Genomic DNA, 26,902 nt, shown 5'->3' with positions numbered 1-26,902 from the left:
GCACACACAAAAATTCGTGTTATTGTTATATAAAACATTCTCCACGTTGCAGGACAGTCTGGGTGGACTGCAGTGCCAATGCAAAGGTCACCCCCTTTCTGTCGAATCTGTAGAACCAATAATTATTAGAAATGTGTACAACATAAATGTGGCGTGAACAAGTCCTGTAAATACTAATTATTGCATCGCATATAAAACAAAATTATAACTATTTACGGGACTTAATAACTAACCGAGACGATTTCTGTAATTTAACTGTTTTTTTCTGTTGTAGAAAATTGACGAATGTGTTCTTGTTTAACGTCTGTGTGTGTGTGTGACATAAACCACACGCTTTCAACATGGCTGCGCCCGCAAAGAGCACGGATGCTTCAATATCACTTACAGCAGGTCAATCTGCAACAGTTTCAGCTGCGGAAAATGTTCCACTTCAGTATAGTCTTATTCTGGATCACCTTATCGGTGACAAAAGGCAAATTAAAGACCTGAACCCGACTGTTATGGGTGCTTTACCGAGCCCTCAGAAAACAGAGGAGCAGAAGATGATCGAGAGGGGAATGGAGAGCTGCGCCTTTAAATCACTCATAGCATGTGTCGGAGGTAATTCACTGACAAAAATTCATTTAATATGTCTCACGTGCCATACGCATTAAAACAGTCTAGTTACACTCGTTGCAAAGTTACCAGATCGAATCTGTGTTGTCATGTCAAATAGTCATATCTATATAATAATTTATATGTGGACTGGTTTTGTAACGAGGAGATATTACCATGATCAATATGTATTTAATTCACGACCAACAGCTCTAATGCAGGATTTCTCTCTCCTGCAGGGTTTGTGTTGGGAGGTGCTTTTGGTGTCTTCACAGCCGGTATTGACTCCAACGTTGGGCTTGATCCCAAAGACCCCCTAAGGACCCCCACAGCAAGAGAGGTGCTGAGAGACATGGGACAGAGAGGAATGTCATATGCTAAAAACTTTGCTATTGTGGGTGCTATGTTTTCATGCACGGAGTGTCTCATAGAATCAGTAAGTGCCATTTGTCTTATTTCGCCTGACCACCTTCTGTTGTGTCATGATTTTTTTTCCTCAAGTCAAATAAGCACAAGTTGTTTTTGTAAATGTAAATTTACGTTGTGATCAAATGCACTGTCCAAAAACAACTAGATATTATTTAGTGATGTTTTATTTCCAACAGTACAATGCATATTTAAACTACAAACCACTGATTGTTTTACAGGTTGCTTCTTATTTGTTATTTTTGCATCCTCATCACCTTACACCTTAGCTTAGCCCCACCCCTGTCAGATGACTGAAGGGAAAGGACAGTTCTTATGTGCATCAGGTGTTTTGACAGGAAACATTTCTGCATAGAATACACCTGTGTATCCTGTGGAAGACAGTTTTGGCCACTGAATTAAAAAAAAAAAAAATCATCTCACAATTCTGACTTTTATTCTCAGAATTCATAACTCGTATATAAACTCGTAATTCAGAAAAATAAAGTCAGAATTGCATGATACAAACTTGCAGTTGCAAGTTATAGTCACAATTCTGTCTTTATAAGATGCAATTGCGAGTTAAGTCAGAATTATGAGATGGTAATTCTCAATTGTGAGGAAAAAAATTCAGACATGTTAAATTTTTTATGGAAACGGGCTTCCATATTATCCTCACTTACAGTTCCTCAGGAAACATCCTCACTCCTTGTTCCTTGCAGTGAAATTAGACAATTTATATTTCCTACTAGATGGCCAATTTTGATTGATATCCAGGTCACGGTTGGAGGATGGTGAGCAAGGGAACCAGAAAGCATTGAGAAGCAAAATGTACTAATCATCATAATTTATATACTGATGTAGACTGTACTTTAATACTATAATATTCAGTTTAAAACACAATGTTCAGATTATTTATTCAAATTAAATCAGTTACATTTACTAAGATCTTTTGCTAAATGTCATTGAATTTAATATGGATTAATGGCTCCATCTGGTGGTTCTGTAAATGAACAGTCTTTCTACTCATCCATTCCTTTTAGGATGTTTTGCAAAAAAATTTCAGTGGCCAGTTTTTCCTCCATCTGAAGAATTGTTTTATTTCTCTTTTCTAGCATCGTGGGAAATCTGACTGGAAAAATGCAGTGTATAGTGGCTGTATTACAGGAGGTGCCATTGGATTCAGAGGCAAGTCATTTTTCAACTTGGGTTTAAAGAATAGTAAGGATTTAGATGTGTGGTCATTTTATATTATTATCTGGACTATATGAATAAGCTGTTTCTCTCTTCATTAGCTGGTCTTAAAGCTGGAGTTCTGGGCTGTGGAGGTTTTGCTGCATTCTCTGCTGCCATTGAATACTACCTCAGATGAACAGCAGCTTCAGGACTGTTACCGTGTACTGTTGTGAGTTCCTCACAGTATAATGGAAGACATTATCACAGGGGACATTGTGCAATCTTTTTCTGTCCCAGCAATCAAGAAGCGTTCCATCCCTCCAGAAGAAAGTGGAGTGGACCAATAGGACAACACTCAAGCAGTTGTTTTTTTCCTAAGGGATGTCTTGATTGTTCTCTGTCAGACCATCTGATGATGCACATCACCTAAAAACTTCCCAGGATGATATTTGTACATAATTGGACCTAAAATGATATGCTTTGTGCTGTTGTTGCACCAAGCAAAATAAGATCAAATGAACAGTGGTATACTTTGTCTGTGAAAGAAATAATAGTGGTATCAAGTAGGATGGGGTGTAACAGCACAAAATCTTCATATTTGTTCGCATTTGTTGTCTATATTATGTAATGTAATTAAATATTAACACACAGCTTCTTAATAAACAAAGGCTGCTCAGTTTAAAAGAATTCACCAAATCAGATTTATTTATTTTTTCAAAGTGGTGTTTGGATTTACATGTTTCCAGAAAATAAGCTCAATCAAGTGTTTCTATTAGTTGCACTCTGTAGCCCCTTTCTAAAAGGAGAGTACTTAAAATTTCATCCTACAAACAAACAGAAACCTAAATATTTATATGAAATCTGATTCAATATATATATATATGTATATGTGAAAATCTAAATATTCTCAAAAATAAGAGGCAGGGAGTGCTAAAGGTTGTGCATTAGGAAATCAGAATGAAATCATGCTTTGAGGTCAAGCTGACATGGCAAGGAAGTGTGTTTTCCTCACCAGGAAACAGATAATGCAAACATGCTTCTGGCTACTTCCCAGTTCTCTGAAAAGTTTCCTTTCCCACTGGCCTCTGAACAAGAGTTAATAATGCTGAACTGAGTTTGGAGATGCAACCACAGAATGAGTTGGAAAAAAGTGTACATTTTGTTATAGCTTTCTGGACCACTGATGAAATGCTTTTAAATCCACACAAAAATCGAAACACAGTAGATATGTAACTTGGATTTGAACTGACCTTAAAATGAAGCCAACATTGTCTGATTTTATGAGGAATGGATGCCGTTCAGAAAACTGGGTAACATTATAGACCTTTAGAGTTTAGATTTCCTTAAAATTAGTTTCACAAATGCAAATATAAAGACAATATAGCAAGAAAACAGAACTTCATTTAAAATCATTTTAAGACTTAGTATGTTTAACAGACAAAGTTGTTTGTAACAATTTATTCAAATTTTACACAGAAATCAAACCTACTAGCATAAAGAATTAAAGTGTGACTGTGATAGATGTTTTTCTTAGTTGTGTACTTTGAAAATTAAAACAACAAAAAAAGTGAGCAGAGATGGTCACAACCTTAAACACCGCCTGCCCAGGGCTCCTGTGCATTGAGCTTGTATCAATATCACACACAACTTTCATACAAGGCACTGTATTTATGATATTCCAGACAACACATCATTTGGAGTAAAACAGCTTTTATAGATTTAATAATATTTATTATAGCTTGATTTTCTATCCTCAGACTTTTCCAGTTATCTGCATATTTCTGCCTTCATCCACTGCTGTTGCAACCATTTACAGTAAACTATAAAGCTCCAAACAAAGCACCCATCAAAACAGCCTAGTCTAGATTTTATATGTATTAAAAATCAGTGCAAGCAGATACAAATTCTGAACATCTACACCTCTTTTTCCTCCACAACATGCCGGTCATATATTTAATATTTAAGAGAATGAACTCTTTCATGAATTTCATGACCATTAAAGGGATACTCCACCCCAAAATGGAAATTTTGTCATTAATCACATACCCCCATGTCGTTCCAAACCTGTAAAAGATTTGTTTGTCTTCGGAATACAATTTAAGATATTTTGGATGAAAACTGTGACAGTCCCATAGACTGCCAAGTAAATAATGGATTATTCTGACCCTGAGCTTCATACCTTTTATGGACCTTGACACTGTTATTTACTTGGCAGTCTATGGGACAGTCACAGGCCTCCCGGTTTTCATCCAAAATATCTTAAATTTTGTTCCGAAGACGAACAAAGCTTTTAAGGGTTTGGAACGAAATGGGGGTAAGTGATTCATGACAAAATTTCCATTTTGGGGTGGAGTATCCCTTTAAGCCTTTTTTAGTTTGAGAAACTATTTTTATGACAAATAGACATTAATTTCACATTACCCCTGAAAAAAAAATCCCACGCTGCCTTAATGCTGATTTATGAAAGGAAACTGGCTTAATGGCTGCATTTTTTGTTACTGATTTTGGGGGTGAAATATGATCCAGACATGTTTTCATCAGATTCACCCAGTTTGTTATTTTCAGTAAAATAACTAAATAAACTAAGCCAAATATTCCAGTGAGAAAAATTCCAGTCTTTTTGCTGCCTGAGCCATAAACAGAGTCAGTCCAGTAGAGATCTGAGCCTCTGTGGATGCCAAGCGAGTTTCACTACATTACTTGTCTGTAAAAAGTGCCTAAAAGAATCTTTGCTCTACCAAACCCAAAGGTGTTGTAGGTATTTTCAATTCTAAATGTTGTCTTTTTTGAAAATCAGAGTCTCATCTTTCACCTCTAAATAATTATTGATAAATGATAACATCTTTATCAAACCCTGAGCTGAGAGAGGAGGCCTTGAAGACACTAGACTTCTATTATTCTTTCCTAAAAAATATGATTATCAGCATCATATACTATACTACAAGTTCAAGCATGGCATAATTAAGACGAAATTTACTGATTTATGATTATTTAATTTCTGGATATAAACCTGTTTATACATAACGGATTTACACTACACGGCCAAAAGTTTGTGAACCTCAATTTATAATATTTATGCTAGGTCCCTTAATTCAAGTCACATATAACAGAATCCAACTTTTTGCGACAGTTTGGGAAGAATGTAAGATGTTAAAGCAGCAAAAGAATGACAAACCCCTTATTAATGCCCATATATATGATTTTAGATGCTTTTTGGGTGTCTACATGCTTTCGGCCATACAGTGTATTTATTAGATTATGGATATGCCTCATGATAAACAACCTTACCTCTAAATCACAGAGTGAAAAATGAGAGAACAAAAGAAAAGAATGTTGGTTATGGAAAAATGTACTGTAACAGATATCAGTTAACAAACAATGAAAAGCATCAACACAATACACTACAAAAAAAAAAAAAAAACATGCATCATGATTAGTATGGCCAACTCATCTGCCAAATGCATCAACAAAACTAAGGAAAGCATAGTGTTGCCATAGACAAGAAGCAGCAGCTTGAAAGACTGCATAGTTAGTTTTGAAAAGTACTAAAGCTTTAGAAAGGGAGAGCAAAACACATTCTCTCTCTTTCAGTCCAGCAAAGACCCCGTTCAACCTCCTAAAGAGTGAGCTGGGAGCTTATACACACTCTTATACAAGTCTTCTCTCTGTCTCTCTCTCTCTCTCACACACACACACACACACACACACACACACACACACACACACACTTGCTAAAGGCAATCTTTAGGTCCAGTTTGTCTTGGAAACACAAAATAGGAGTGCATGGGTATGTACTGGGCAACATTTTAATCTTACAGGTCTGCACCTCTGAAAGTGCTTAATGGAATCTAGAAGTCCCTGTTAAAAAAAGAAAAAACTCATACGCCACACAGGTGCATTCATACGGCATCCAGCATTCACTAAATGTATTATGAAATATGCTACAGGTTGTGTTAAAAGCCCTGAAACAAAGGCTTCTGAGTTCCTTGCTAAATCTGTACTTCCACAAGCTCTTATAAGCCACGGATTATCCCTAAATTGACCCTAGGCAACAGCAAATCACTCTTTTATACAGCAATATTCATCAATGTAGAATTAAATCTAATTTATTTACAACTCAAACTGTAGGCTCAGTTAATAGGACATAAAAATTCAAGCCCCATATCAAGAGCATTTCACACTTCACACCCAAAAACACAATTACCAGGGTTCCGAAATCTTTCAAAGCGACTTTTCTGGATACAATTTTCTAGAAATTATTCAGTAGACTGCAATCATAAAAAGTGTCTATCAAAAAAATATTCAGCCGAAGAGCAACAGAAATGATACTGACTACAGAAATTATGAATTTTAAAGACTTCTGATGACTTTTCTACACATGAAAATCTCAAATGTAAAATTGCCTGATATTTTCCTCCTTCTTAAGACTGTAGGAACTTAGAATTAATCCTTTCTACGTGCTTTCAGAGTAGGCTGTAATGCAGCTTTTCTATATTTACCCATGTGTTCACATGGGCTCTCCTTGCCTTGAATCCCCATGTTATTGCTTTGACTACTGACTGGAGATGCCCTCTGGCATTATGTGGCCTAAAAGATATGTCAAGCGTTATGTGCTTGTTCTTTGTACCCTGCAAAGACCTCATCCCACTATAGACTCGAGTCCTGTCTATGCCATGTAAACATAAGGACCGACTGTCTACTGCCCCCATGTGGATGGGAGGACTTCGGATGCTCAAAATGCCCAAAGAAGTGAAGCAGAATTCATTAGCAGACTCCAGAGTGTAAAGGGCGGTGTGTGGTAGAGAAGTGTAAACAGTCACAGCAGGGCAGTGTGTGTGCAAACACATTCACAGAACTCTAATGAGCTGTAAACAAGAACAGCAGCACTGCAGCCATGGAAATGCTTACCACGTGATGGAAGCTTTGCACCGAGTGGGATGTGATCTGAAATGCTGTGGGTTTAATTCAATGAATTTATCATGACGGCCGTGCCACTCACATAATAAATTCCCTAGTTTAAACCAGTGTATTTTTGTACGTCAGCATTTCATATGGGAAAAAAACAAAAATAACAGATAAAAAAGTAACAGATAATTCCAATGACATTCAAAGACACCAGTCCAAACTGTAACAGATCCTCCAATCAGAGAAGGAAAAGAGGGTCACAGCCCTCAATAACTGACCTAGAAGATGCTCCTTAGAAGTCACTGCAGTAAATCCAGTGAAGTGCCATTTTAACGGGCGAGTGTGTGAAAGTGAGTGTGCACATGGAATGGAGTAAAGTGAAGAGGAGTAATAAGGGTATTTCTAATATGAAATCTTGATTGTACTGTAACAGTAGCAGATGCAGTGCCGTAGCCTTCAGCTGTGATGTCTGTTGATTGTTTGTTCTAGATAAAGACAGACCTTCACTAATCAGCCTTGGAGATATCTGAGACTGGCTGAGGAGAGGACAGTGGAGAGGCCTGGTTTTGTGCATCCCGTTGCCGCCTGTAGAGTCGGTAGCCTTTACGGCAGAGGAGGACGAACCAGTAGACCTGCGGTGCCAGGATGCAGAGGTTTCCCAGGCTGGTGGAGAGCGGGAGATGGAAGGGAACGCTGTAGAGCGGGATGCCGTAGTGGGAGCCGTAGGCCCAGTACATGTAGGGGAAGAGTGCAATGCGGCACATGAAGAAACTCAGCAGCACCATGCCACCATTAACCTTGTGCAGCCAGCAGTCCTGCATCCCCAGCTACAGGAAGAGAGTCAACACAGAACAATGAGAGGAAGAGGAAAAAAAGATTAGAAAATGGGGGCAAAACAGGGGTAATTTTATAGAGATAGTTTCCCCAAAAATAAACATTCTGTCATAATTTACTCATAGCAAGTTTGTTCCAAATCCATAAGAATTTAGTTGAAACACAAATTAGGAGATCTTTCTGTACCTCCATTGAAAGTCCAGGTAACTGAATGACTGAAGACCCAAAAAGGTCATAAAGGCATCGTAAAACAAATCCACATGAATCGAGCAGTTTAATCCAAGTCTTGTGAAGACATACAATTGCTCTATATAACAAACACCTTAGGCTTTTACTTATTAATATACATGGAATACATCACATATGGTAAACATGGAAACTTCACAACTCATTGGTTCTCATGCATTGCACATGCAAACGTGCTCTGTCCTTGTGTGTGCATTGATCAATGTTTAAATCTGAACAAAAGACTTAATTAAATCTGTTCATCATTTTACGATGCCTTTATAATCTTTTTAGATCTTCTAAGTTTTGGTTACCTGGACTTTCAATGGAGGGACAGAAACCTCTCCGGTTTCATTAAAAAATATTTAGATTTGTGTTTCAAGGATCACCCAAACATCATACAGGTTTGGAACAACAAAGGGTGAGTAAATGATGATAGAATTTTCAATTTCGGGTTAAAGGCCTTCAAAGCATTTCTCAACAATTTAAATTGTGATTGATCCCTTCACATGTCAGTTTCATCCTGCTTAGTTGTTCTTTGTCAGAAAAAAACTCCAAAGTGGATCAGACTTATGATATTTTGTCACTACAACTACAGATGCTGGGACTGCTTTAATATGCAATACCCATGACTACCAAAAGGGGGCATGTGTAAGAATATAAAAGATAATGTCTGAAAGCAATTTCACTTAATCACTCCCAATAAGCAGAAACCAAGAATCAGCACAAAAAGAGTTATTTGGAAAAGTACAGAGAATGGAAAATAAGTGTGCACAGAGAATGCTCCATTTAGCAGGGACATACACTGCCATCGGGGTCATTTTTTTCAGTGATTGACAGTAAATAAATTACAATCTTACAAAAGTTTTCTATTAAAAAATGATGTACATTAAACACTCCCGGGGAAAAAATGTTAAAACATTAAGAGGATTTACATTTTTCAATGTCCCAGGGTGCAATACATGAAAAAATGTCAAATTCTTAATTATTATTATCACTTTCTCCAGTCAAAATGTTCCAGGATTGTCATTAAAGATGTGACCATTTTTGGTGGGAAAACAACAGCAGAAACATAAGCAAGTATTAGCGATGGATTTTCACTTTAAAGCAGGAACACTACTCTGACAGAGTACCAAACATCTCTGCATTTAACACACATTTATCTTGACTAAAGGAAACACGAAAAGTGTTGACTGGCAGCTCCTCTGTCAAGCTGGCAGGAACAGCACTATGAAGGACTGCTGAGTAAAATACACACTCTTGTGTTACCTGAATGAGGATTTTGCCCAGTGAAACAAAAGGAGTGCTGAGCTCTGTGAGGAAGAGACAGCCAATGAAGTAATCACCCTGGTCCTTCCTGAAGAACTGATGTACACAGAGAGAGCAAAAAACACAGTCAGCACAAACATGCGCGCGCTCACACATTCCACCAGTGTGAACAACAAGGATGTAAATATGCAATCCATCAGTCTATGGAATAAACAGATTATGGAATTTAATAACTGAGAATTTCAACAATAAAACCCAATGTACACAACAGTTCAAATGGGGTCATTTTTTTATAAAGTCTCTTATGCTCACCAAAGCTGCATTTATTTGATCAAAAATACAATACAAATTGTACTTTTATAAAATATTATTACAATTCAAAATAACTGTTTTCTAATTTAATATATTTCAAAAGTTATTTTATTCCTGTGATGCAAAGCTGAATTTTTAGCATCATTACTCCAGCCTTCAGTGTCACAAAAAAAATCCTTTAGAAATCATTCTAATATGTTGATTTTGGTGCTCTAGAATTATTATTATTATTATTATAAATGATTGAGGAATGTTTTTTGAGGATTAATAATGAAAAAAAAAATAATAATAATTTACTGACCCCACACTTTTGAACAGTAGTATACTGCCTTTTCTCCCAAAATAAAATTAATCTTTTTCAGTAAAAATCCAGAAATCCAAAATACAGATACTCAATATAATTCTAGAAATATAAACAAAATCCTAAAAATAGAAAAAAATAAGCCAATAAAAATATCTAAATTATCACCATATATTAGATTTCATCATAAATCATTACACTTAATATTAAAGAATTGTAATCTAAATGAATCATTGTCAATGAAATATTTACAGCCCTAGTGACAAACCTGGCACTTTACATCATAACTCACACCTCCTAGTCAGTGCTCTTCTGATCATATTAGGTTGAAGTCATTCAAACAGTTAAACCATTCAAATAAGGCTACAGTATAGTTGTAAATTATAGGCAATACTAAACTAAAAGACAAACAAGTGAAACAGACCCTCATGAGCAAACAAAAAAATTACACTAGACAAGATGTACAGAATGGTTCTTGCAGACCCAGAAGATGTGTAGGAATTACTCTATGACTAGTTTTGTGAATGATCCACATATATGTGATATGATACACAGCGGTGGATATGGTGTGTAATTCCTTTCAGCTAACCTGCAGTGTAATCTAAACCACACTGTTTGGAGGGATTTGCAAACTGAGTCTATAGCTTCTATAATATTTTTCTATACTTTATTTGTCTATATATCCTCTTTTCCCATGCAAAATACCCTACTAAATGTTACTGTAAGGTAATGTATTAGCTAATGTACATTTCAAAAATGTGTGAAATGTTATAGATCTTGTATAACTCGCGGGACAGCCAGATGTTTTGTTGTGGTGGTCTGGGGCTTCGTCTTTCTTTGGGTTATTAGCACACACGTCAAAATCTGTTTGTCTGTGTTTGTGACTTTGTTTCATGGGTTATTTTGTGGAACAGGAGCACAAAGCAGAGTGTGTGTGTGTGTGTGTGTGTGTGTGTGTGTGTGTGTGTGTGTGTGTGTGTGTGTGTGTGTGTGTGTGAGGTGGTATCCGAGTAGCAGCTGTGTGTGAATAATGGAAGCGTAGGTAAAGTGATCTCTTACAACCACTGACAGCCCAGAGACACCAAACAAAAGACCAGGTTTCCACCAGTGTGCGTGTGTATGTGTGTGTGTTCCACTGCATGTACTCTGGCAGTGTAACAGCTGCTATTTAGGTAATTGTTTCTCACGCATCAAGTACTTAACGAACACAAAAGCACTGCATCCCCCTTTTTACATTCCCTACCACTTGGTCCTGACTGTAGGTGGAGGTGGTTATTTGAGAAGGCCCATTACTCTCTCCCATCATATTATTGACTGTCATATCACTCATCCTATATATCTGTCCTCTCTACTTTTTCTCTCTCTCACCAAAGTCACAGGCAGTAGGATGGTGAGTAGTGCAATGTGATGGAGGACCAGCAGGAACTCTTTCCTCACAAATGAGTTGACGGTTCGTAGAGAGTGGCTTTTATAGTCCTTGTGATCTTTGACCCGGAAGCGATAGTAATGGCTGAGGTACATGGCGAAGATGTCATATGACATGTAGGGAACGCCATACCAAATGACAAAATAGGTGGTCAGCCAGTGTCTGGAACAGAAGACGAACAGAACAGGTGAACAAATCATGTGTGGAGTGATTTCAGACAGTTTTGTTTTCATCTTGTAAAAAACTATAACATTATAGAACATTACAGTTCAAACGTTTGGGGTCAGAAAGTTTTTTTTTCTTTTGTCTCTTTTATTCAGCAAGTATGCATTAAATTGATCAAGAGTTACAGTAAAGATTTTACACTGATACAAAATATTTCTATTGCAAAAAAAAAGTTGTTTTGAACTTTCTATTCATCAGTTGTGCTGCTTAAAATTTTGCTTTAACAAAATATGTATTATGTAAAAATATTTAAAAATCTTTTAATAAATTGATAAAATATTAAAATAATACTTTGTAATACAAAGTCACACTGATCCACAGACTTTGCATGTGTGATTAGTGCTGAATTGTTTAATCACAGAGAGAGCTTATGGCTACACTGACCTGGAACATCTCTATACTGTTCATACACACCACACACAGGATGTACATCAATTATATGGTAAATGTAAGTTTCACATATGCACAAACTAAAAGTAAAAAAAAAAGTAAGTACATGAAGCCCTGGCCATGCGCAATCAGTGAACATACACACTTGTCAATTAACAGTATGCATTAAAGCTTCAGAAGACTTCAAATATACAGCACAATTTAGTACAATTATATTTTTATGGTGATTTTTTTGTATTCTTTTTTCTTTCTGCCTTACATCACATCCTAATCCCATGTCCCTCCCATGTATGCTACTGTTCAAAAGTTTGGGGTAATTGTTTAGTACAATTGTTTTTTTGTGTGTGTGTGTGTGTGTGTGTGTGTGTGTGTGTGTGTGTGTGTGTGTGTGTGTGTGTGTGTGTGTGTGTGGTGTTTTAAAATGTTTGTTTGTTTTTTTGTGTGTGGTTTTTTTAAATTGTTTATTTGTGAAAGTAAAAAAATTACAAAAGATTTCTATTTCCAATATATGCAGTTGATTTGAACTTCATCAAATTCATCAAATAAAATCCTGAAAACATGTATCATGGTTTCTACTAAAACATTAAGCTGCACAACTATTTTCAACATTGATAATAAGATGTGTCCAAATCAGCATATCAGTTGAAGAAGGAATAAATTACATTTTAAAATATATTAAAATAGAAAACGTTATTTTAAATTGTAATAATATTTCACAATATTTCTATTTTTACTGCATTTTTCATCAGCCTTGATGAGCATAAGACACTTCATTCAAAAACCATTTAAAAAAATCTTATTGACCCCAAACAAATGTACAAACTGCTCTTTTCTATATAAATAAAGTGAAAGGTAAATGCAAACATCATTCTGTAATTTCCATCCACTTCCATTGTGTGAAAAACAGCAGCTAGGGCATCCTGTGAAATATGTGGGCGAGTAAATGATGACATAACTCTAATTTTTGAGTGAACTATTCCTTTAACACTCACAGTGTCATTGGATGCTCCTTGTCACTCAGGATCACTGCTGCGCATGTGCTCAAGCCAAGTATTAAGCCTCTGGGGGATTAACAGGGAGGTTGGGAGTTTTCTCTAGGCCTGCCTGGCAAGTGCCTTCTGTGGATTACCCTGTTACGCCATAAACACACGCACACATTTCCCCCATCCCACACGAACAGGTGGCAGGGGCTGAAATTGCAGGTGTCATTCTAGTGCCAGGGAAGGGCAGAGAGAGGAAGATAACAGCTGTTGCCCTGGGACTCTGTGTACCTAATCTCCTCCTCTCTGTGTCCTTGGGGTAGGGGCGGAGCCAAAGGGGTCAGCAGATGTGGCATAGAAACAGAGGTATGCACTTTTACCCTCGAGGCTGTTGTGATTGGCCACTGAGATGACGAAAGGCATGGGCAGGTAAGGTCTAAATGACCTCCTTCTTAAAGTGGCATTGCACCATTTTGAAGATCAAATTGTTTACGTACTGTAGTGATGCTTAAGAGCAAGAGGATTTAAGCTGATTTCTTATTTTGTAATGTATGCTGTATTTTCATAAATTATGAGAATAGAATTTTGGTATTGGTGAGATTTTTTTTTGTTTGTTTGTTTGTTTGTTTTAGAGAAGTCTCTTACGTTTACCAAGGCTCCATTTATTTGATACAGTGAAAACAGTTATATTGGGAAATATCATTACCATTTAAGATTGTATTTTAATATTTTTCATATATATATATATATATATATATATATATATATATATATATATATATATATATATATATATATATGTGGAAAATATTAAAATTGCTGGGCAATGATTAATCGCGATTAATCTTATCCAAAATAAAAGTTTTTTGGTACATAAAATATGTGTGTGTACTGTGTATATTTATTATGAACAGTACAGACCAAAAGTTTGGAAACATTACTATTTTTAATGTTTTTGAAAGAAGTTTCTTCTGCTCATCAAGCCTGCATTTATTTGATCAAAAATACAGAAAAAACAGTAATATTGTGATATATTATTACAATTTAAAATAATTGTTTTTAAATTTATTATACTTAAGATAAAGATATTTACGACAAATGTTATGTTTATATATTAAATAAAATTGTATATATATATATATATATATATATATATGTGTGTGTGTGTGTGTGTGTGTGTGTGTGTGTATATTATAAATAAATTAATTAATTAATATACATAATAAATATACACAGTACTAAGTAAAAAGTAAAAGTAAAAACTTTTATTTTTGACACAATTAATTGCGATTAATGATTGCTCAGCACTATAAATAATGTTAATATGATGATTTGGTGAAAGAAACATTTCTTTTTATCATCAGTGTTGAAACCAGTTGTGCTGCCTAATATTTTTGTGGAAACCATGACACATTTCTTTAGGATTCTTTGATGAATAAAAAGTATAGAGAAATAAAAAACATTTGTAGCATTATAAAACTCACTTTTACTGTCACTTTTGCATAAATTTAATACAACCTAGCTGCATAAAACTATTAATTAATCGTACTAACCCTAAACTTTTGAACGTTAGTGTAGAATTTAATTGTAATTGGTTGCTGAAATAAATACTAATGTTTGACAGGCACCTTATTTCTATTAAAGGCACAATCATATACACAATATATATGCCTTTATGTACAGGTGTTTTCTCCTCACTATACTGTGATTTTTAGCATGACGTGAACTCTATGTTGGCCAGTCAGTTTCCAGGCTGTGATGGATCTGGATCTGTTTTATCATTACCTTTATACCAAGGCTATTTGCAAAGATGCAGAATATGGTCCTTTGCTGCAGAAAAGTGTCTCATTGGTGCACTGTGAAAGGTGCGTCAAGGGTTGGCCAACTTACCGGTCCATAATCACATTGCCTTTGCACGAGGACACCACGACGATGCCAGCTGTGGTGGCCATAACAGCGTGAATGGATGACACCAGCCTTTAAGAGAAAGAGAAGACAAATTCATGCAGGTTAACGCCTACCTTATTATTTTAGATATTTTCACCCTAGAAACTATAATCAATATATCATTTATTTTCATGTAATGTGAAAAAAGAACATATACAATTAAAAAAATAACCTTTATAAGGTTCCTTTCATGAATATATCATTCACTTGGACAATCATTTGAAACTGTAACTAAATGTCACGTCAAGGAGAGTTATTGGAGGTTCAACAATCTCAGTGTATACAGTTGAAGTCAAAAGTTTACATACACCTTGCAGAATCTGCAAAATGTTCATTATTTTAGAAAAAAGAGAGGGATCGTACAAAATGCAAAAATATTGTTTATTTAGTACTGACCTGAATAAGATATTTCACATAAAAGATGTTTACATATAGTCCACAAGAGAAAATAATAGCTGAATTGATAAAAATGACCCTGTTCAAAAGTTTACATACACTTGATTCTTAATACTGACTGAGGGACTCATATGCAACTATTACAGAAGGTTCAAACATTCACTGATGCTCCAGAAGGAAAAATAATGCATGAAGAGCCGGGGGGTGAAAACTTTTGAACAGAATGAAGATGTGTACATTTTGCTTATTTTGCCTAAATATCTTTTTGCTAATGGTTACCGTCTGTTCAAATGTGCATGCTAGCATAGACTACATTAATGAATGGTGAACATTTGGTAAACTGGTAAATTTTCTTTTTTTTCATTTAGTACTTCCCTTCAGAAGCTACAGAAGATACTTACATGTTTGACAAAATAAGCTGAAATTACCCTGATCTTCAAATTCAAAAAGTTTTCACCCCCCGGCTCTTAATGCATTGTTTTTCATTCTGGAGCATCAGTGAGAGTTTGAACCTTCTGTAATAGTTGCATGAGTCCCTCAGTTGTCCTCAATGTGAAAAGATGGATCTCAAAATCAGAACAGTTCATATTTTATTCATTTTAAATTAAGTTAATTAAACATGCACATTTGAACAGACAGTAACCATTAGCAATATATAGCAAATATAGCAAATATTTGAGCTTGTTTCATTAATAATAGTCAGAGGTCACATGATATCTCTTTCCATGCTGACTGATGGTGTGTAATTTTCTCTTGGGTCTATACTCTGAAGATGCTCATAGTATACTGGTGAACAGGATTTAAAAAGCTGGTTAAATACTACAGTCCTATATGGTATCCTGCTCTTCACCAGTTCCTTGTTTTTGTATCTGTCCTGTTTAAATAAACTAAAAAAGAAAACTACCTGTCTGAGAAGCAAAACTGCAAAAGATTTTTCTCTCTCATTTTTAATAAAACTGTATCTTGTTTTCTTCCATTTAACTAAAATCTTGTGTGGCTTAAATATATCATTTGCAGATTACATTACATTTACATTTAGTCATTTAGCAGATGCTTTTATCCAAAGCGATTTACAAATGAGGACAATGGAAGCAATCAAAAACAACAAAAGAGCAATGATATATAAGTGCTATAACACGTCTCAGTTAGCCTAAACGCAGTATACGTAGCAAGGGCTGTAAAAATAATATAATAAATAAAAAGAAAAACAGATAGAATAGAAAAAAAAATAGAGCAAGCTAGTGTTCGAGGTCTTTATTTATAATTGTATAATAAATGAAAAGAAAATAGATAGAATACAAAAAGATTAGAAAGGTAGTTAGATGTTTTTTTTTTTTAAATAGAATTAGAATAGTGAGTGCAAAAATTAGAGATTACAAATGGAAATGGAAATAAAGACTACCGTATATAACAAAATTCTAACCTTTAAAACCACTTCCACAATTATGTAAAGTCTTTTAATTATGTTCATTTGGGGGCTTATCTTACTAAGTTATATGTTGTGTAATTATGATTAAATTGATTTATTAATATGCTGTATAATTTGAATGAAAGTTTTATTTTACCAACAATCTTTCTAATATAATGTAATATTATATAACAGCTTGATGTTTAAAAAAAGTAATAGATTACTTTTAGAGAGTTATTTGTTGAATAAGCATTTATATGTGAGCTATATTGAAAAATATTTGGTGGTGAAACAATTTTGACTCAGAAATTGCTAGTAAATTTCACAAATAATTACAAAGAAATAGCAAGTAATACATTAAGTTAAATGTAAATTTTTTTAAAAGAAAGACTGAAAACTTTGTTTTATTTACAACTTTGAAGTGTAATTTTGATGAGTTTTTAATATAATACCTTGATGTTGAAAAAAAATGCGATTCCAAAGTTTATTGTAGTTGTTATAAAGCACAATATTAGGGCTGTGAAAGCAGAATGAAAGGATGTGTAAGTGTAGAGCTCAGTCTAAGCCTCTGACTGTCTGGTGAACTGCACGGCTGAGCATTGTACACGGGGTGACGCTTGCTCGTCATGACAACGGTGGTCACATGACCTCGGCCTGACAACTTACGCCTGAGTTGGCCACTAGATAAGCGCTTCCCTTAACAAACACACACACACGCACAGTGCTCTGCTCTGCTCCCCACATCCCTCCATCCTTGGAGCCTTGCTGCCTGAATACTGTCACAAGACCCATTTCACACAATCCACTCTTTGTATCCCCCTCTCTCTCCCTTTTGCTCTTACACTAAGCTCAGAAAGAAAGCTAAAAGGGAGGAGAAGAAAATGCTTCTTTTGTGTAGCTTTAGGGGTGGCTGGCATGACATACATGTGTCCAAATATCATACATATATAAAACAAAAAAGTAGTCAACATATACTTAATTCTGCTTCTTGTGATCAAGGTCTAACTTGGTATAACTTACAACACAAGTCATTTTAAAGCAAACTGATTTACTCCGTGCTTTTCTTTGTAAATACAATATATACACATACAATATACATACAATATGTCAAACACCAACAAAATCTCACAACCATATTTTAATATTCTAATGTGTTTGATATACCATCTTCTTTATGCAAAATGTGTGTAAAATGGCCATTTTAGGATTGTCCCAATGTATACAACGGGGGTCAGCAAGTAAGTTTGGCATTGGGCCAAAAAAACATTTTCGCCACTAGATGACAGGCCAGAACATAGTCAAAGGATGATTTAAGAAATTAATTGATGAAATTGATGATTGCCTGTGACAGACTGTTACAGTGTCTTTTGTATCTGGTAGCGAGTGGTTACTCTGTGTTAAACCCTGTAGGAGGACAGTCATTAACAAAAAGCTACATTTGTGTCATTTGTGTGGCGGTGTCCGGCAGAGTATGTGAGTGGAGTGGCAACAATTTCCCCTCCGCGCTCTGTGCATTTAATAATCACTCCAATCCGTGTTCACCATTTCCCACACCAGACTGATTTATTGTATAAAAATATAATTAGAATTAATGTATACACTATTTATACACTATTTGCTTAAAGTTGTCTTGTGTTTGTTGCGAAATAAACCCAAAAGCTTAAAGGTGCTGTATGTACGTTTTTGACTCTACTAAAGCATACCATAAAAATACCATAATATGTTTGCAGATATTTAAGAAACGTGCTAAGTTAACATACTTGTTTATCTGAAAAACAATGCTACAGTCAGTTATTCTCCTTTGAAAATTTGCGTTCAGGGCTGGAATGCAGATCTTTGTTTTGGTTTGTGAAACCCACCCACTGCCAGTTTACCCAATTGTATTTCTCCAGATGGGGAAAACACAGCGTATTTCATTTTATTCATCGACAAGTGCACTCATTCTTGTTGGTGTTGTCAATCTGGCAACCTGCGTGTGTGTCAAGTCTGAGGAGGAGGGGCCTGGTGTAAAAAAACCTCTCCAATATTTTGAATTTGAACTGCAATACCTAGTTCAACCACTCGCTGTCAATCCTACATACAGCACCTTTAAGATTATTTTAATCAGTTTGTACATAAAGAAATTATTAATTCATCAACCCACTCATCATGTGAGAAGCCTTGTCCCAGCAAATGACTTCACACTGGTGATTCCCAATGGTTTTAGAGGAAAATTACTCATCGTCGCCCCCTGTCGTTTCAAAGAATAGTACAACGGCGAACGCGACAAGTATAAAAGTCTCGTCCATTTGGGAAGGTGCGCACGTTGCAGTCAGCGGAGTGGAGCGGAGCCGGGTGAAAAAATCCTGCATTCCCGCTCCACTCCCACTCACTAATGTCAGAAACACCGCTCTGTGTCCACAGTATTTCAGTTTGTTTGAAATATCACAGTTCTGTTCATAACATATATTAAAAAAACAAATAAATAAAATAACAAGAGAGTTTCAAAGTGACAAGCTAATAACATGGTTGTCGGCATTAAAAGGTAAAACTTTTGTTTGTGATGAAAATAACAGTACGTTTTTGTCAGTTATTTTACCTACAGATCGACGCATTTATTACAGATTTCTGCTCATACAAAATCGGATACAGATGAAGTAGCACTGTAAGATTACATTTGTTTGAATGCATTATTGAGAGACTGATTGCGTGTAAATAAGTCTTGTATTACTTGTTTAAATCATGCTTTCAGCTAAAAATATTCAGTATCCTTGAACTATAACTTCCCACTCATGTCCACTGCCATCATCATAGATATCACATACTTTCTGATTTGAGTGATCCTTCTCTATCAAGCTAGCTAAATATGTTTAACATGTGAATTCTAGATAAACATGCAGTTATATTACGGGCTGTTGGCATGAATTATCCTCGTGATGGAGCGGTGGTGGAGCACTCTTGGAGAAAGTGAAAACCACAACGACTTTTTAAAAAATCTGCTCTTCGCTCCAGTCAAAATCACACCGCTCCGCTCACATACTCTGATGTGAGTAACTGGTGCTGTCATGACAGATCTATTTCAGAACCAGCCGCTATCAAAATAATCTGGCTGCGGGCGTGGGCCAGATATTATTGCTGGCGGGCCAGTTTTGCCGCCTGTTGCCGACCAATGTATCTATAAACTATCTAATTTGCATATTAATGTGTTTTTAGGGCAACACAGAATTAAAAAAAAATAAGTGTAATAATGGGAGTAATAATTGGCAAGATTTTCATAATAGTAGGCCTATGTAATATTAAGTATTAAGCTTTAAGTCCTGGTGTGCCTCTACAGTGGACATGTATGAAATCGATGCCCTGTTTTGTAACAGAAAGTCACACTTTGACCTGAAACCCCATAACAATTTCCTGAGATGTTGATTCATGCAGTTTGATTTAAACAATTTGAAAATGTGTCATATTTAAATGATCATTACACAATATTATCATATTTCCATAAATTTGATCACTAAATTAATGTCAGCCATTTTTAAAGACCAAGGAGAGGGTGTGGTTATAGTCAAACCTCCAATCATTTGATATCTCTGAAAAGCTCTGAATGTGCTCTTTACAGGACATCCAGACTTAAAACTGTGACATGTAACATCTCAGAGAAATCACTAAAAAAATTGAAATTTTTTGGCAATTATAGCTGAAATAATATGTGTTTATAATTTATTTTATTTTATTTCAGTTAATGTTTTTTTTTTTCAAGTAATGAAAATGTTTTTTATGGTTTTAGTTTCAGTTAAGGCAATGCCTTTCACAATAGATGGATGCTAGTCTTGCTGCAATAGTCTGTGTTGACAGTGTGTTAAGCCACAACAACGGTTACATCACTTGCCCACCGTGGCACTGTCCCCACCGTAGTTTTAATTTTTTCATAGTAAGAAAAATCATTTAGTTCAGTTAGAGAACAGACACTACTGTTAAAAACTGAACACAGCTGATCAACGCAGCGTGCCGAACGACAGTCGCATCACATCACGTGAGGACAGTGAGTCGAGCTGAGTGACAAGAAGAGTGAGAAAGACAAGATGATAGCGGATCATTTAGTTTTAAAACGAAATGCAAAAGCGCCTGTTTGGCAATATTTTGGATTTTGAAAAGCCTGTTGACTTTTGCCGTTTATCTTAGGTGATTTTGAAAGTTTTTTTAAACGTTTGTTTCTTATTTATTTGGTTCAACAGTGTTTGCTGATCTTTACTTTATTTCAACTTTGTGTAATTTATTTATTTTATTTTACATCGAGGTGGAGCCTATGCCGTGTCTCCAAGCTTTCTTATTCGTTTTTCTAATAAACATAGTGTTTACTGATTGTCAGTCTTGTATACCTATTTAAACTTTGTGTAAGTTATTTGTTATTTTATATTAGGCATATAGCATGTCATATTTTTATTTGTTTTGTTAATAAACTTCCTTTGACTTTGTATTTTGTTGTTGCGAGTTGCGAATTGCCGCTAATTTGAAAGTGAACGTAAAATGTGCATATTGCTTTTACAAGCTACTTAAAAGCGAATGATAGTGACCCCCATCATGACAGTGTGTTAAACCACAACAACGGTTACATCACTTGCCCACCCCCACTTGCCCACCCCCATCATGGTATTACGGGTGTTGTCACATGTCAATTAAAGGGTTACTCCACCGCAAAATCAGCGTAGCACCATTTTTGGAAATCTGAGCAGTCCGCAGGCGGCTGACACAGATGAGTATACGCCATCTGCCAGATTTGCCAAAATGGCGCTATGCTGATTTGGAGAGACACAGAGAAGAGGAATTGTTGAATAAAGTTGTTATTTTTGTTTTCATATAGACTAAGCCAGAGGTAGGCAACGTCCGTCCTGGAGCGCCGATGTCCTGCAGAGTTTTGCTCTAACTCTAATCGAACACACCTAAACAAGCTAATCAAGGTCTTCATGATTACTAAGGCTACAGACAAGTAAGTTTTTTTTCTTCAGGGTTAGATCTAAACTCTGCAGGACATCGGCACTACAGGACCGACGTTGCCTACCCCTGGACTAAGCTATGTGTGATAGCATAAAATGCTACCTTAACAGTCAGTATCCAGAGGTAGGAACAAGGAGATCTATAATACCTAAATAGATCTCCTATATATAGCTATCCATTAGCATTAGCATTCAAAGGCACTTGTTTCACTACAGGACCCCAACAGGTGAGCCATTTGAAATCTGCCATACTTGCTTATTGACAGCCGGTACAAGGTTCTTTTTTTCACTTTGGAGCCACAGTAAAATCACAAATTAGCTTATGGCATCAAAACAATTCTACCTCTTAGTGACTAACAGGGAAAAAATATATAAACCCTACTGTTTATATATATTTGGAATATAAAGGCAATTCCAACCAATCAAACCTGGTTTACTTTCATACAAAACCACTGTCTGTTAAGCCACTGACTGATTGGTAAGCAATGCAGTGGCCTTGAACATTGCAATTCCTCTCAGGCTATGTTTACACGACAACGATGTAGTCAGAAACAGAGAAGTTTTTCCCTTGCGTTTTTTAAAAAGTTTCACCTATGCACGACAACGTTTTCAAAATTATTCCCGCTTACACATATCCACGAAAACGGACAAAAAACGCTGTATTACGTATGCCAGGCCAGTAGTTGGCGCTGTCACCTTGTTAGTAAACAGTACCTGTAGGGAAGTGGCGATTATATGATGTATATGTATATGGTTGTAATATTGGTGAAGTAAATCCACACTTTGTTGAAGAAGCGTTAGCAAACTCTTGAGCAGCAACAACAGTACCATACACTCTGCCATTTTTGTGTATGTTTGTTCGATCTTGCCCTTAAAATCAACACATATACTGCACTTTTGCATACCTAACACGTACTACGCACACACATGACGTCACCGTTTTCAAAGATTCCCGTATTGGGTGTTCACATGGAAACGACAATGGTGCCATTTTCAAAAACTTGCACTTTGAAACCCGTTTTCAAAAATATGCGTTTTCAGTCCCCAAAACGCCGTTGTCATGTAAAAGAACAGTCAAAATGAACAGTTAAAAACTTTCCTGTTTTTGGATTAAAATGTTGTTGTGTAAACGGCCCCTTATTTTTCTAGTTGTCTTCCTCCTATTCTCTGTGCAGTTTTTGATTTCAAGCATGCTACGACAATATGCCTGTCTGTCATTTTAAAGCGAATCCCAAAACCAGCTGTGGTTCAGCTGTGTTTGATTAGAGTTTAAACAAACAAAAAAAACTCCAAAAGCAGGGGTTGTCTCCTTCCAGATGCAGGGCACCCTGTTGTTAAATGTCTAAAAATCATGTTTGCATTGTTAATCCAATCAAGTCATGCTAGAGAAAGTTTCAGTTAGCACACACATTTACAGTTTCACCCTTCAATACGTCCTGTCTAGACTTCCAGTTTTAAATGAAAATAGAATAGAAAAACCGTTGAAACATTTTAGGTACATTTAAAGTTTTTGAAAGAAGTATTTTGCCTATAGGCTGCTATAGGCAAAAATGAAATAAATCAGTAATCTTGTGAAATATTATTACAATTTAAAATAACAGTTTTCTATTTTAATATATTTTAAAATGTATTTTATTCCTGTGATGACAAAGCTGAATTTTCAGCAGTTTTCAGTGGCACATGATCCTTCAAAAATCACTCTAATATGCTGATTTGCTGCTCTACAAACATTTCTTAATATTATCAATGTTGAAAACATTTTTGCTGCTTAATATTTTTGTGGAAACAGTAATATATTTTTTGTAATCGTTGTATGTCATATAAGCTACCATCAAGATATTGGTTACATTATGAGATAATGGACATTCTGTCTGCTTTTACAAGATTCTGTTAAAAGTTTTACGCTCATGAATTGTGCTCTTTTTAATATTCTTACCCAGTGCTGTGACAGAAAATCTATGTTCTGACACATAAAATGATGGAAACCAACAAGCTGGCTTCATTACAGTCTGGATGGCCACAGAGAGTGATAAAAAACCATTAGTGATTCAGTGATCAGTTGCCTCATTCTAGCATGTACACACACTCAGAATACTGATGCTTCATTGTAAAAGTCCAGAGTCTGTGTTACTTCATGATCACTCCTCCAACAGCCTTCATCCTCTTCACTGAGTGGAGGACTTCAGCACATCTTCTAAATATCATCAAGATCACAGATCAACTACCCATCCATCAATCCACATGTCCATGTATACTATCTTGTGTTAACTACACAATACACCTTGTTGCTGCTGATCACCATCCCTCACCAACTACTCAGTGTCCACTGGATCATGTTGATCAATCAATAACTCTTATTAAGAGAACAACATGTCAAGAAACATGACAAGAGTTTGGGCCAACACTCAATTTTATGCAATCTATTATCTTTTCTGATATACAAGGACAGAGAACAAACTCCCTTCGTTGATGCAGCTGTTCTTTTTTGTCATGGATTGGATATTGATTTTCCTAGCTATTTTATCTTATGGCTTCCTCAAACTGTCTGTGAAAATATATTGAATCGAAAAACAGCCTCTTTCTGTAACCTTTGTGCTGAGTCCATATGTTGGTTTTCTTGGAAGAGAAGGAATGTGAAGAGCTCATTCTGAATCAAGAGAACAGGACTCTATCTTTTTTGGTGTTTGACTTTTTGGTGATTGACATAGCTGCATTGGTTTGGGAGAATCTACCACAACAGGAACTCAGTGGAAGATTGAAACAAAATTTTAACAAAATATTTCGTTTAGCCATAATATCAACTGACCTCCATAGAAACACCAGAAACAATGATAGAATTTTATCTCATAAAACACAAAACACTGCAAAAAGAAAGATTGCATATAAAAAGCAAAGAGATCTGAAGCAAACCAAAGGTATTAGCTGGGATTATGGACATTGCAAACAATTGCCCTTAGCAAAGCAGAAACAAACTAAGAACTGAGGGATTAGGTTCAACAACATTTTCCAATTGCAACAATAACTCAGACAATAAAATTGTGGATTTAACTATGGATGTGAAATTTGTTTCATATAGCTAGGTTACAAACCACATCAACAGCCGCTTCAAAAAGAAATAAAAATACTTGTAATATTCTGCCCCACAAGACAAGCACTGTCAATGACAATTTATGTTGAACCCGCCCAGAACGGATCTGAAACTGCTTATCTGCAAAAACGTGCATGTATGGATGACCACAGATAAAGGTTCCCCTCAAGGTTCCTTTGCAAATTTAAATAATGATTAGTTAGTTTCAGTGCAGATGCTGAGTTTGAAAACATCTCAGTGGTTAAAGGGTTGACTTTGTGTACTGGGTTTATTACCCAGATTTGTTTGGATCTATTGGATTTCAAGATCAGTCCAAATCATTAAACACATATTTCACTTGTCATGTTTGCATAACCTTAATCTGTGGAAATATAGAAGAGGGCAGTACAACGCTGGTCAGTGAATGGTCATTCTGCATGAGCTGTCCATGGCTGAATTAATGAGGGAGTGATTAAGGTCATGAGATCAGCTGAATATAGGATAACATGAACAGAACCGATTAGAAACATAATTGAGCCCCTAAACACTCAAAGCCACAACATTTAACTAAATCAATCTAACTGATAAGTGTTACAAGGCCAATTAGGTACATGCAGAGCGTCCAAGAAGGTCCTGGACAGATACATTATACAAGGGAATGATAATAATGTTAGTAAATATTTTTATATGGAGGTCCCTGGTTGACTGAGAGTCTGTTTGGGGGTCCCTGGGACAGTGATGCCCCAAGATGCAAACACTGTAGAGGGATTTTAACAGCTGGTATAACGGTTTCTATTAAGGTGTTAACATTCACCACAGAAGCAAAAGAGTTTATTTTATGTGAATGATATTAAATGTGTACACTATATTCTGATGTTTCAACCAGACAGAATGAAACTCGTTTTGCTACTAAACAGCAGTAAACTAGCAAATGATAACACAAGAGCTGTCAGCAAACTCACCTCTCGCTGACCAGCACGACGTCTGCATCTGTCCACTGCTTGAAAATGGACGGGAGCACTTTTCTAAAAGTGAAGAAGAGACCGGGGAAGACCACAACGCCGCAAACCAACACTTGCAACATCTTGTCCCGCTGTAAAACCTGATCTGATGTTTGGTCGAAAACACGATACCGTGTTCAAATAGCAGCGCTGAGTCGGTGTGGTCAGGGTAGCATTAGAGCAGCGGTTCTCTTGCCTCAGCAGCGCTCACTGTCCTGTACACACACACCGAATAACGGTGGAGGTGTCCGGTGATTGATTGCTCTTCACTCGAGCCGGGAACAGCGAGTATTCTGTTACATGTTACGCTTCGTGAACCGAATCGGCATGCGTTATCAGCTTGTCATTAATGCGAAGTTACATGCATAGCGTGCGCAGGAACGATTAACATAGCTGTCGAGACCAGGCGCACATCCGCTGCTCGGCGAGCGTTGCTCATTCCTGAGTGGGAGAACAGTATGTCCGAATCGTGAACGAATCGTTCTTTTGAGCCGAATCTTTATAATGAATCATTTGAACCGGTTTACCAAACTGATTCGTTCACGAAGCGGACTGAGCGGTTTTCTTTTTATTGAACATGATAGACAGAATACGTTTATCACGGCATTTATATTTACAAATGAATATTTCTATCAATAAGGCAGGGCACACCATACAAATGAACAAATTGGGTTCTTTTCTTGCATCTTCCAATAAATTAAAGTCTATTTCCCCAGCAAATCGGCAGATCTGTTTACGTAAACTTAACACAATTTAAAATAGTTATAAACAAATTCTTTGTAAATAGAGAGATTTCGCTTTCAAACACTGATGAAGAATTTATCAAGAACCAACATAGGCTACGTCAATGAAAAATTCTACCTGAAAGGTTTTATAAGTAATTTTAGAGAATAGACTAATGCTAATTAAAATACTGAGATATAAGGCTAGTAGGCTACTTTAGATTCAGTTAAAATCTACAAGGTTAATGACTCAAACATCAAAATGAGCTTACTGAAACGTTTTTGTAGCATTATGCCATGCTGATATGCTGACTCAGAAAAACGTGATGACTAAAGACTGAATCTTTTTGTG

At 36.1% G+C, this 26,902-nt stretch overlaps 2 protein-coding genes across 2 annotated transcripts; one reads left to right on the top strand and one right to left on the bottom strand.

The window, feature by feature from the left end:
- The first annotated feature begins 302 nt into the window (after positions 1 to 302).
- Positions 303 to 2,862, top strand: LOC109086604 (mitochondrial import inner membrane translocase subunit Tim22-like). The gene is made up of 4 exons (XM_042724840.1): positions 303 to 600; positions 834 to 1,030; positions 2,115 to 2,187; positions 2,295 to 2,862. The coding sequence occupies exons 1-4, from the start codon at positions 342 to 344 to the stop codon at positions 2,369 to 2,371; spliced, it is 606 nt and encodes a 201-aa protein (XP_042580774.1). The 5' UTR covers positions 303 to 341; the 3' UTR covers positions 2,372 to 2,862.
- Positions 2,853 to 26,666, bottom strand: LOC122137490 (ceramide synthase-like). The gene is made up of 5 exons (XM_042724839.1): positions 25,790 to 26,666; positions 14,933 to 15,019; positions 11,390 to 11,609; positions 9,409 to 9,504; positions 2,853 to 7,907 (listed from the first exon to the last, which is right to left on the bottom strand). The coding sequence occupies exons 1-5, from the start codon at positions 25,909 to 25,911 to the stop codon at positions 7,587 to 7,589; spliced, it is 846 nt and encodes a 281-aa protein (XP_042580773.1). The 5' UTR covers positions 25,912 to 26,666; the 3' UTR covers positions 2,853 to 7,586.
- Positions 26,667 to 26,902: the final 236 nt, after the last annotated feature.

Source organism: Cyprinus carpio, chromosome B5 (assembly GCF_018340385.1).
Source record: "Cyprinus carpio isolate SPL01 chromosome B5, ASM1834038v1, whole genome shotgun sequence".
Classification (NCBI taxonomy): domain Eukaryota; kingdom Metazoa; phylum Chordata; class Actinopteri; order Cypriniformes; family Cyprinidae; genus Cyprinus; species Cyprinus carpio.
Note: the sequence above shows the minus strand (reverse complement) of the source record. Positions and strands in the feature narration are given on the sequence as shown.